Source organism: Melanotaenia boesemani, chromosome 8 (assembly GCF_017639745.1).
Source record: "Melanotaenia boesemani isolate fMelBoe1 chromosome 8, fMelBoe1.pri, whole genome shotgun sequence".
In the NCBI taxonomy this organism is placed as follows: Eukaryota; Metazoa; Chordata; class Actinopteri; order Atheriniformes; family Melanotaeniidae; genus Melanotaenia; species Melanotaenia boesemani.
The window spans coordinates 632501-644539 of record NC_055689.1 but is presented as its reverse complement, the minus strand read 5'-3'; the positions used below and the strand labels follow the sequence as shown (position 1 = coordinate 644539).

At 41.5% G+C, this 12039-nt stretch overlaps 2 protein-coding genes across 3 annotated transcripts in view; one reads left to right on the top strand and one right to left on the bottom strand.

Annotated features, from left to right (window-relative positions):
• Positions 1-2587: 2587 nt before the first annotated feature.
• On the top strand, positions 2588-5476 carry LOC121644738. The gene is made up of 3 exons (XM_041992905.1): positions 2588-3174; positions 4362-4693; positions 5114-5476. The coding sequence occupies exons 1-3, from the start codon at positions 2929-2931 to the stop codon at positions 5271-5273; spliced, it is 738 nt and encodes a 245-aa protein (XP_041848839.1). The 5' UTR covers positions 2588-2928; the 3' UTR covers positions 5274-5476.
• Positions 5477-9666: 4190 nt separating this feature from the next.
• LOC121643890 (growth/differentiation factor 8) overlaps positions 9667-12039 on the bottom strand; it is a 5997-nt gene continuing 3624 nt past the window's right edge. For both annotated transcript variants that reach the window (XM_041991482.1, XM_041991483.1), the window contains exon 2: positions 9667-12039. This exon is cut by the window's right edge and continues 600 nt beyond it. In XM_041991482.1, the coding sequence (XP_041847416.1) occupies positions 11858-12039 (182 nt within the window). In that variant the 3' untranslated portion in view covers positions 9667-11857.

Here is a 12039-nt window from a genome sequence, read left to right as displayed (position 1 = left end):
GGAGGAAAACCAGCGTTGGTTCCAGACTTCAGGAGGAAAACCAGCATTGGTTCCAGACTTCAGGAGGAAAACCAGCGTTGGTTCCAGACTTCAGGAGGAAAAACCAGCGTTGGTTCCAGACTTCAGGAGGAAAACCAGCGTTGGTTCCAGTCCAGACTTCAGGAGGAGAGCCAGCGTTGGTTCCAGACTTCAGGAGGAAAACCAGCGTTGGTTCCAGACTTCAGGAGGAAAACCAGCGTTGGTTCCAGACTTCAGGAGGAAAACCAGCGTTGGTTCCAGACTTCAGGAGGAAAACCAGCGTTGGTTCCAGACTTCAGGAGGAAAACCAGCATTGGTTTTAGACTTCAGGAGGAAAACCAGCATTGGTTCCAGACTTCAGGAGGAAAACCAGCGTTGGTTCCAGACTTAAGGAGGAAAACCAGCGTTGGTTCCAGACTTCAGGAGGAAAACCAGCGTTGGTTTCCAGACTTCAGGAGGAAAACCAGTGTTGGTTCAGACTTCAGGAGGAAAACCAGCGTTGGTTCCAGACTTCAGGAGGAAAACCAGCATTGGTTCCACACTTCAGGAGGAAAACCAGCGTTGGTTCCAGACTTAAGGAGGAGAGCCAGCGTTTGGTTCCAGACTTAAGGAGGAGAGCCAGCGGTTGGTTCCAGACTTCAGGAGGAAAACCAGCGTTGGTTCCAGACTTAAGGAGGAGAGCCAGTGTTGGTTTCCAGACTTCAGGAGGAGAACCAGCGTTGGTTCCAGACCTTCAGGAGGAAAACCAGCTTGGTTCCAGACTTAAGGAGGAGAGCCAGCGTTGGTTCCAGACCTTCAGGAGGAAAACCAGCGTTGGTTCCAGACTTCAGGAGGAAAACCAGCATTGGTTCCAGACTTCAGGAGGAAAACCAGCGTTGGTTCCAGACTTCAGGAGGAAAACCAGCGTTGGTTCCAGACTTCAGGAGGAAAACCAGCGTTGGTTCCAGTCCAGACTTCAGGAGGAGAGCCAGCGTTGGTTCCAGACTTCAGGAGGAAAACCAGCGTTGGTTCCAGACTTCAGGAGGAAAACCAGCGTTGGTTCCAGACTTCAGGAGGAAAACCAGCGTTGGTTCCAGACTTCAGGAGGAAAACCAGCGTTGGTTCCAGACTTCAGGAGGAAAACCAGTGTTGGTTCCAGACTTCAGGAGGAAAACCAGCGTTGGTTCCAGACTTCAGGAGGAAAACCAGCATTGGTTCCACACTTCAGGAGGAAAACCAGCGTTGGTTCCAGACTTAAGGAGGAGAGCCAGTGTTGGTTCCAGACTTCAGGAGGAAAACCAGCATTGGTTCCAGACTTCAGGAGGAAAACCAGCGTTGGTTCCAGACTTAAGGAGGAGAGCCAGTGTTGGTTCCAGACTTCAGGAGGAAAACCAGCATTGGTTCCAGACTTCAGGAGGAAAACCAGCGTTGGTTCCAGACTTCAGGAGGAAAGCCAGCGTTGGTTCCAGACTTCAGGAGAAAAAACAACGTTGGTTCCAGACTTAAGGAGGAGAGCCAGTGTTGGTTCCAGACTTCAGGAGGAAAACCAGCGTTGGTTCCAGACTTCAGGAGGAAAACCAGCGTTGGTTCCAGACTTAAGGAGGAAAACCAGCGTTGATTCCAGACTTCAGGAGGAAAGCCAGCGTTTGTTCCAGACTTCAGGAGAAAAACCAGCGTTGGTTCCAGACTTCAGGAGGAAAACCAGTGTTGGTTCCAGACTTCAGGAGGAAAACCAGCGTTGGTTCCAGACTTAAGGAGGAAAACCAGCGTTGGTTCCAGACTTAAGGAGGAGAGCCAGCGTTGGTTCCAGACTTCAGGAGGAAAACCAGCGTTGGTTCCAGACTTAAGGAGGAGAGCCAGTGTTGGTTCCAGACTTCAGGAGGAAAACCAGCGTTGGTTCCAGACTTCAGGAGGAAAACCAGCTTTGGTTCCAGACTTAAGGAGGAGAGCCAGCTTTGGTTCCAGACTTAAGGAGGAGAGCCAGCGTTGGTTCCAGACTTCAGGAGGAAAACCAGCGTTGGTTCCAGACTTCAGGAGGAAAACCAGCGTTGGTTCCAGACTTCAGGAGGAAAACCAGCGTTGGTTCCAGACTTCAGGAGGAAAACCAGCGTTGGTTCCAGACTTAAGGAGGAAAGCCAGCGTTTGTTCCAGACTTCAAGAGAAAAACCAGCGTTGGTTCCAGACTTCAGGAGGAAAACCAGCGTTGGTTCCAGACTTAAGGAGGAAAACCAGCGTTGGTTCCAGACTTAAGGAGGAAAACCAGCGTTGGTTCCAGACTCCAGGAGGAAAGCCAGCGTTTGTTCCAGACTTCAGGAGGAAAACCAGCGTTGGTTCCAGACTTCAGGAGGAAAACCAGCGTTGGTTCCAGACTTCAGGAGGAAAACCAGCGTTGGTTCCAGACTTCAGGAGAAAAAACAACGTTGGTTCCAGACTTAAGTAGGAGAGCCAACATTTGGTGATTTTGGCCTGCAAAGTATTCTCAACAGAGTATTAAAAGTATATGTTTTTTACAGTAATGTTTACAGTTACTTATGAGACCCTGAAATGAGGAGACTTGAAAATGCAGTTCCTAAATGATTCATAGGATATCTTTTGTCAGCCACTTGAATTATACCTGAGAGTCTGAACTTCGTTTACATCTTAGTTGTTTAATTTCAAACCCAATGTGGTGGCATGCAGAGCCCAGATCATGGAAATATTTTACTGTCCAGATATTTCTACGCCTAACTGTACATCTCAGACTACAGTAACAAAAACACCCAGATCAATTTTGTAAGTAGGCACAAATACTAACAAAAATATCAGCTTATCTTTGCTGAATCATTTCCTTCAAATTCTGAAGTAATGTGACTAGAATGTGTGTTGAGAGGAAAACAGTGTGTGTTAGTTTACGCTACATGTGGTGGCTGACAGAATTTTAAAGTTAAATTAATGTTCAGGTTGGGATTTTTGTCTGTTGGGTCACACTTTGACACTAATCCACCACCTGTCAGCAGCTATTTATTTTCAGCTCAAGCTATTACAGGAAATCTTCTGGTTTCAGCTCTTTTGCCCAGTTCCATGATTTCAATAAAAGGGAACTTCAGTGTTGCAAGTGTGAGGTTTAACAGAGAAAAAAACACTGCATGTCTTCACTTGCTACATAGACTTAGACCCACAACGGTGGAGCCTCGCCTGGTAAGATCAGAGTTTTTTTGTTGACCCAAATCCTGCTAGAAATCTGTGAGTTGGCTTAAGGTAATACCTCCATTATCCCCAGTTTCTGCTCAGTCACCCCCAGCCTGGAGCTCTCTTCTTTTGGACTTTAGATTGGTGGACTCTGTGGTTTTAAGCCAGTTAAAAATACATCTTTATAAATCAGCTTTTTACAAACTCTTCTCTGATCACTCCTCATTCCTCATCCTCTGCATGCTGAGGTGTCCAGTGGGTTTATACACTAAGAGATGTTTTGGTTTTTTTTGTGTTTCTGGTACTTTGTTAATGTTGTAAAACGTGTTGATTTGATTTGTTTCTTTTAGGAACTCCTGATGATTGTCTGCTTAGTTTACCTGTAAAAACTGTAGGAAATTCTCTGCTGTGTTTCTGTACAGGTGTAGCAGCTACTTGTCTGGTGTTAGGTTGGACTGAAGCTTGTTGCTTCTCTCTGCGGAATCTTTTTCTCCTCTTCCCTTTTTCTACTTTCCTTTTTTCTTCTCTTCACTATTCTCCTTTTGTTCTGTACCCTCTGGTCGGGTCCAGCAAGGTTATGTAAATTCCATTATTCTAAATAGACGAATAATTATATATAAATATATATGTATATATATATATATATATATATATATATATATATATATATATATATATATATATATATATATATATATATATATGATTATCAACAGAAGCCTTATACCCGTAAAGCTCCTCTTCGGAAAGCAAATTTCTTTGGGGACAACACAGCAGCAGCATCCTTCTGCTGCCACCATGCTAGACAGGACAGGTTACAAATATAAAAAAATAAACCAGCTTTTATTAATTTCTCTTGTTTTTTGGTGCAATTTGAGCTCTTGTCAAGCACTTGGTTATTTTTATATCTTAAAAGGTGCTATATAAATAAAGTTTTATTTACTTTTTACTCAGAGATCTTGGATGTAAAGTTTAAGTCTTTGTAGTTTTTTTTTTTAACTGTTTTTATTTTGTTGGTTTTTGCAGGATTAAACCATATTACAAATATATGTTGTATATTCTGTATTGTATATGTGTGGAAATTATATAAATAAGCACATAAAAATACATTTTTTAAAAGTTCAGTTCAGTTAAAACAGTTTATGCAGTACTATGTCTTTCCCTTAGATGAATCTCTTTATCTTTCACATGCACAGATCATGTCCATGGATAGTGATTGTGTCCCAGGAAACGGTACTGAAACCTGTTCGGCATCCGGATCCCCTGCAGGTCTTGCTGTGGGGCTTACGCTCTTCTTTCTGATCCTTATGATCATAACTGGTGTGATTTTCTACAAATACCAGAGTAAGATCAGGACTTTGGTGCAGTTTGGACAAAGACAAAGCCAGGACAAGGAGGACCACTCTGGGACTCCACATGTGGATGCTAGTCAACATACTAGTATGATCATAGAGGAGTCAACCGGACAGATGCCTATATATGAAAACCTGGCAAGTAGCTGCAAAAGGCCAGCTGCAAAGCAGACCAGGTAAGCTACAACACCAAATATTTTCTCCTTTAAGACTTGAATTGAGTCAGATATGTCCTTTATGAAGCTGACTATGTCCAAAAGAGAAGTAGGTAAGAATGGGGAAACATTGAGTTTTGGTGTCTATATCTACTCACAGCACTTTGAAATTTCCCCATTTTACACAATCTTGCTGTAATATATGCACATTATTCTCCGTGGCCTGAAAATGGTCTGATCTTCTGTTCTTTAATGCAGTTTAAAGTGCATTAATCAGAAGTGCCACTCAATGACTCATTGCTGGAATTTTCTGTTCTGGCCATGAATAGAAACAAGAAGCAAAGCCACAGTTTGCAAAAGATGTGTCTTGTTTTGTGAAAGTGAGTGCAACAAGACTTCCTGATTGGAACATTTTCTGCACAATGTACTGTTTCTCTGAAGGTCTCCCGATCAGTCTGAAGAGGATTTGTACTTGCAGTGTGATCCAATAGATGATGGAATATACATGAATGGTCCAGGATATAACTCCAGCATCCCAGCCTGCCAAGAAGACGACCTGTATGTCATGCCCGAATCAGAGGACACGTTTGTTAAAGGCTGAATGACTCACAGGAAACTGATTGGTCTGGCTTGTTGTGTTTAATTATAAGACAGCGTGATGCTGCTGCTTTTCAATACTGTAAACTAAACTGATGGATCTGTACTTCTTTTTGCTGTAAATGTAAAATCCTTTCTTGCCATGCTGTACAATTAGGTATCATGTGAATATGTAGTTACCTTTGGATAAATCAAACATTTGAATCTTTAACTTTACAAGAAATTGAGTCAGACTCTTTATTTGAATTAAACAATTGAACAATCTCCTCTGTCAAAGGTCTAGAAGGAAATATCAGTCATGACAAGATAAATAACACTAAGATAGTTAAACATTACTTTGGAGAAAAAATAATCTCAGATTTTAAAGCAGAAACGACAGACCAACAGAATCTTGGTAGAGTAAAATTTACTTGCAAGGAGTTCAGTTTAGCACAAAAACAGAGACAAGCTGTGAGCAGTGTGCCGCCAGCTGTGAACCGAGAGAGAGCCAGATGTGGACCGAGAGAAAGCCAGATGTGAACCGAGAGAGAGCCAGATGAGAACCGAGAGAGAGCCAGATGAGAACCGAGAGAGAGCCAGATGTGAACTGAAGATGCAGTTGTTCAGCCCAAATGTTAAAACTGCGTTATCTTCTCTGCAAGGTCATGTTCAGCTTTCCCACAAGAAGGAATGAGTTATCTACTGACAATATACGCACACACAGCCACAGCTACAGTTTAAGACTCACAGATTACGATTAAGATTCAGAAAAATATGCTTGCAGTGGTTTTAATAAGAAAATTATTATAACTATCAAACTATGAACTTTATTGAACTTTATTTTCTTCTAACACAGTATATGAATGGTAAATGGTAAATGGTCTGTATTTATATAGCGCTTTACTGTACCTGTGATGATACCCAAAGTGCTTTACATCATACATCACATTCACCCGTTCACACACACATTCACACAAGGCGCTCAACCATGACCCATCAGGAGCAATTAGGGGATCGGTGTCTTGTCCAAGTGCACACACACAAGTAAACACAGCAGATGAGAATATTGATCCATTTCTTAGTTACATCAATCTGACAGGGGGTTGTTGTCAAAATAGTGGTCTGGTCCAGATTGTGGTCCGGACCAGTGATGAGTGGTCCCTGCCACTAGGAGACATTTAAATCAGTGGTATCTACATACCACACATTTCAGATACCAATATAAGAAAGGCTCATTTTATTACTATTTTTCTATTTTTACATTTTTCATCGAAGAACAAAATTCATCAAACATAAAAAGAAATTTGGTAAAATAATATGAAAAATAAAGTATTAGAGCATTAGATCTTGAGTCATTGGTAGGGACCATTAAAATTAATTTTTTAAAACGCTTTTTTCTTTAACACAACTTTTCTCCCCATGCTTCCACTTTATAGAATAATAATATAATAGAGTGATAACCATTAATAGGAAGCCATGTTTAAACAGAATTGACATGAAAAAGGCATTGTCTTTGTAATGGACTTTCTGGACATAAATGGAAATATTTTATCAACATTTTTCCACTAAATTTATTTTGTATTTTGCTAAAATAGAATTCATTAAGGTTTGCAAACCATTCCTGTACCCCACTATTTTCACAACAACCTCTACTGATCACTCTTCTAGAATGAAAACATGAAAATAAAATGGGCTTGGATTCATCTCTTTCAGTCAGTGAACTCCATGAAGCTCTCCAGCATATGCCCAACAATAAAGCCCCAGGTCCAGATGTTCCAGGTCCAGATAGTCCATGTCCAGAAGGTCCAGGTCCAGATGTTCTGGGTCCAGATCTTCCAGGTCCAGATGTTCTGGGTCCAGATGGTCCATGTCCAGAGGGTCCAGGTACAGGTCCAGATGTTGCGGGTCCAGATGACCCAGGTCCAGGTGGTCCATGTCCAAAAGGTTCAGGTCCAGATGTTCCGGGTACAGATGACCCAGGTTCAAATGGTCCATGTCCAGAAGGTCCAGGTCCAGATGTTCCGGGTCCAGATGACCCAGGTCCAGATGGTCCATGTCCAGAAGGTCCCGGTCCAGATGTTCCGGGTCCGGATGACCTGGGTCCAGATGGTCCATGTCCAGATGGTTACCCAGCAGAATTCTACAAAGAATTCTGGACAATGCTGGCACCCACTTTCTACAATATGATATTAGAAATAAGGGAAAAACAAAAACACCTTCAAATATGAACCTAGCCAATATTACTCTACTATTAAAACCAGGTAAAGACCCGACGCTTCCATCCAGTTACCGTCCAATTTCATTAATAAATGTAGATCTCAAAATAATTAGCAAAGCTTTGGCCAGAAGAATAGAAAAAATAACCCCTCTAATAATACATCCTGACCAAACAGGCTTTATTAAAGGTAGACATTCCTTTACTAACATGCATAGATTAATTAACATCATAGATTATTCTACTCTACATAATCTGGAATCCACAGTCATTTCTTTAGAAGCAGAAAAAGCGTTTAAACGAGTAAACTGGAAATTTTTATTTGCAACGTTAAACAAATTTGGGTTTGGGTCATCTTTCATAGATTGGATAAAAATATTATTGGGAATATTAACATTGGGATGGGTGCTGGCCTACACTGGTTGGTTGTCTGCGGGGGCCTGGCCCTCCTGGGCATGGTGTGGGCCCTTGGCCTTGAGGGAGGGAGGATGGAGGGTGCCTCTGCGCTCTTGGGGTCCTAGGCCCTTCACTCTGGTCGCCCTGGATGGCTGGTGGGGTGGCTTGGGTTCATGCTCCAGGATTGCTTGTCTGCCTCCAGCTTCCATGGATGTGTGGTTTTGTTTAGTTTTTTTTTTTTTTTTTTTTGATTTGGTTATTTTTTTGGAACTCCTGATGCCTGCTGGCTTAGTTTACTTGTAAAAGCTGTAGGAAATTCTCTGTTGTGTATCTGTACAGGTGTAACAGCTGTTTGTCTGCTGTTAGGTAGGATTGAAGCTTGTTGCTTCTGTCTGTTGTGTTTTTTTCTCCTCTTCCTTTTTTCTGCTTTCCTTTGTATTTCTTTTCACTGTCCTCCTCCTTATTTAAAGTAAATAACAGTAAATAAATAAATAAATCAGATTATCTAGAGAAGCCTTATACCCATAAAGCTCCCCTTGGGAAAGCAAATGAGTTTGGCACAGCAGCCAGACCATCATTCTGCCGCCACCATGCTGGACAGGACTAGTTTAAAAAATAAACTAGATGGTTTGAATCAGTCTGATTATAAGTGATTGAGTTGCATTAACTAAATAACTGACCTTAGATTCATTTCTTTCAGTCACTGGTTGCCAGGTGACACAATTATTTAAGTTGTTTCAACTACTTTTACAGTTTAGAACAGCAGCTGCCATTAATGACACAAACACGTTAAGAAAGAAAAGACAAGAACTGTGTTGAAATCTCTCAGAAATTACAAGATGTTCATAATAGAGTGGAAAAAGGGCTAAATAGATTATCTAGATTTAGAAATTTGCTTGCTTCTTTGCTTTTGTTTTTAATTTAGTTTCCTTCTAAGATAAATAGCAGCAGATTTAACGACAGGGTGATTCAGCGCGCTTTACAGAGTCATTAAAACATCATCAGAAAGCAGAAATAAGATTTCTGGCTGGTTAGGGGTTTTTAGGTGTATAGAATAAAGCTATGTGGTGACCTTTAATCGTTTCTCTTTGGCTCCAAAGACAACTCAGCTCAGATTGTCCTAGTAAACTGTGTGAGTATTAAAAGCCCTAAAGCAAAGGTTAATTAGTTCATGCTTTTATCTTAGATCACAGAAAGAAGGCCTTGACCCTGCTTGTATACTTTGGGTGTTACTGCGAACTGAGATTAAAATTCATCCTTTCCAGCGCGGTGGTGGTTTAACTTATCAGTCATCCTGAAACTAAATATAACCAGAAAAATCAAGACGTTTGCGCGCAGGGCTTTGAACTTACCATAAAGACATGTCATTATTACAGCTCTGATTAATGGGCTTTTCATTAATCTGCTTCTTTTTTAGTACTCCAGCGTTCCTCTAATAATTCCAGAACAGTATGCTCCTGTTTAGTGACCTTTACCCCATTCAAAGATAAAAACTGTAAAGTGCTCATGAGCGACGATGGTGTTGTTAAACTATAAACATTTCAGACGTTTCCTGCTGATTTCACTTTACATCACTTTAAATGTCAAACATGTCCTAATATTGTTTAACCTTGAGCTGAATTTCAGCTCTTTTTTCCTGACTTGGAAACCACCCTTATAATGATTTCTCTCACTCTGGTCTCTCATTTCATCACCACTGAAAAGCAAAGGTTACACATGAGCTTTTTCTTTAATGGAACGTTAATGTTTACTTATAGTCTAAAGTTTAAAAACATTTCTCCCCTTTTTTTCAATTACAGTTTTTCTTCAATAAAACCAATGAATCTGTTTTGTCTCTTAAACTGTCAGTCAAGGTGAGACGGCGCCTCAAGGCCATCCGAGGGAAGAAGTCTTTATCACATCATCACATACAAACATCTCAGCCACGCCTTGACTTTATTGACCTTAAGAGGATTATTGTATTTCTGCCAATGAATGTCAGAGATAATAAAATGACACTTCATTATGAGTTTCTTATAAGTACATGAAGTGGTTCAGTACAAATCAATCAATAAGAATATTTGGTTTTTAATTTCTAAAAAGAAATGTGTCGGACTAAAATAACCAGTATCCAAATTTTATAAAACAACATGGCCCAGTTCATTTAGAGAAAATAATATGCTGTAACATAGCACAATAATGACAAAATGGCACAAAAGGGACTATAAATAGGCATTAAATAAATATATACTTATTTTTTTCTTTTATTATGGGCTCCAATGTTGTAAGCATTAAGATACAAATATCACTGTTTATTTGACTTTTGCTTATAAAATCTCTTTACCATTTTAATAAAATTCACAAAAACTGCTAATTTCTTTCCCATTGCAATTAATGGGATTTTGGCAAAGTGAGTGAAAACCCATCCCACTCTGGAGCCATTTAACTCGAGCATATGTTCACATAGAAACTAAAGTCAGAGTTTGAAAGGGCAATGAAGGATGAAACCCTGCATGTCTGAAAGGCCATTTCGATAGCTGTAGTGCATTTTGTTAGTCGGGTTTTTGTGAAAATTCAAAACCTCCTCACTCTGATGTGTGATGTCACCGACTAAATCTGCTCATCAAATTATTCTGAAAATTTCATAAACAAACTTCTTTCAAGCCCACAGTTTCAATGTTAAGGAGCAGGTGCAGTTGGCGTTTCCATCATGGCTGCACCTGTAATGCACGTCTTAGCCAGTATATACGCTATATTGCCTAAAGCATCGGCTCTCCTGCTTTGACTCCCTATGAACCTAAAACACATCCCATTCTTAATCAAATGAGTTCTGTATGACGGTGGCCCTCCTTCGCAGATATATCAGCTTCAACTCTGCTGGGAAGGCTTTCCACAGGTTCAGGAGTGTGCTCATTGGAATTTTGTCCATTCCTCCAGAAGCACATTTGTGGAGTCGGACACTGATGTTGGATGAGACGGCCTGGCTCTCAGCCACTGGTGCACAGTCATGTTGGAACAGGAAAGGGCCATTCCCAAACTGTTCCCACAAAGTTGGGAGCATGGAATTGTCTAAAATCTTTTGGTATGCTGAGGCATTCAGAGTTCCTTTCACTGGAACTAAGGGGCCAAGCCCAGCACCTGGAAAACTACCCCAAACCATGATCCTCCCTCCACCAAACTTTACACTTGGCTCAATGCAGTCACACCAGTACCGTTGTCCTGGCAACCGCCATACCCAGACTCCTTCATCAGATCGCCAGATGGTGAAGCGCAATTGGTCCCTCCAGAGAATGGGTCTCCACTGATCCAGAGTCCAGTGGTGGCGTTGTCTCCACCTCTGCATCCGACGCTCTGCATTGCTTCTGGTGATAATGGCCTGGATGCAGCTGCTGCCATGGAAACCCGATCCATGAAGCTCTCTTCTGTTCTAGAGCTGATCTGAGGGCCACATGGAGTCTGGAGGTCTGCAGGAAGCTGCCGACCTTTGCGTCTCAGCATCCGCCAACTCGCTCAGTCATTTTACGGTTGCTGTCATCCGGATCGCTTCCACTTTGTTATGATCCCACTGACAGCTGACTGTGGAATATTTAGGAGGGAGGAAATTTCACGACTGGACTTGTTGCACAGGTGGCATCCGATCACAGAACCAGGCTGGAATCCACTGAGCTCCAGAGAGCGACCCCTTCCTTCACAGATGCTTCGTGCTTGATTCTTATACACCTATGGCCATGGAAGTGACTGAAACACTCGATTTAATCTATTTGGATGGGTGGGTGAATACTTTTGGTAATATAGTGTGTACAGCTCAGCAGGCAGTAGCTGCACTGGCACCCATAAAACTTTCTACAGAAATGTTCTAATTGTAAATATTTGCTAGTTTAATTTAGTCAGGAGGTCATATGAAGTGGTGAAATTCTCCTTTAAGGTTAGAGTTTGTTTTAATATGTAACATATTAAAATGTTTTTAGTAGTTAACATTTACTTTGTTATCTTAAATGGCAAAAAGATGGATTTAAACTTCAGGCGCAGTGACATTTACTGACGATGAGGTCACTGAAAGGGGTCAGTTTCAACCTCCCCCTGCTGTCGTAGTGCATCAGCACCATGGGCTCATAGGCTGCCGGCACGCAGCAGGGGTGAGGCATCCCCCCTTTGGTGATCTGGTTCATCCAGGATTTGACCTGCGTGTGCATGCTTGCTG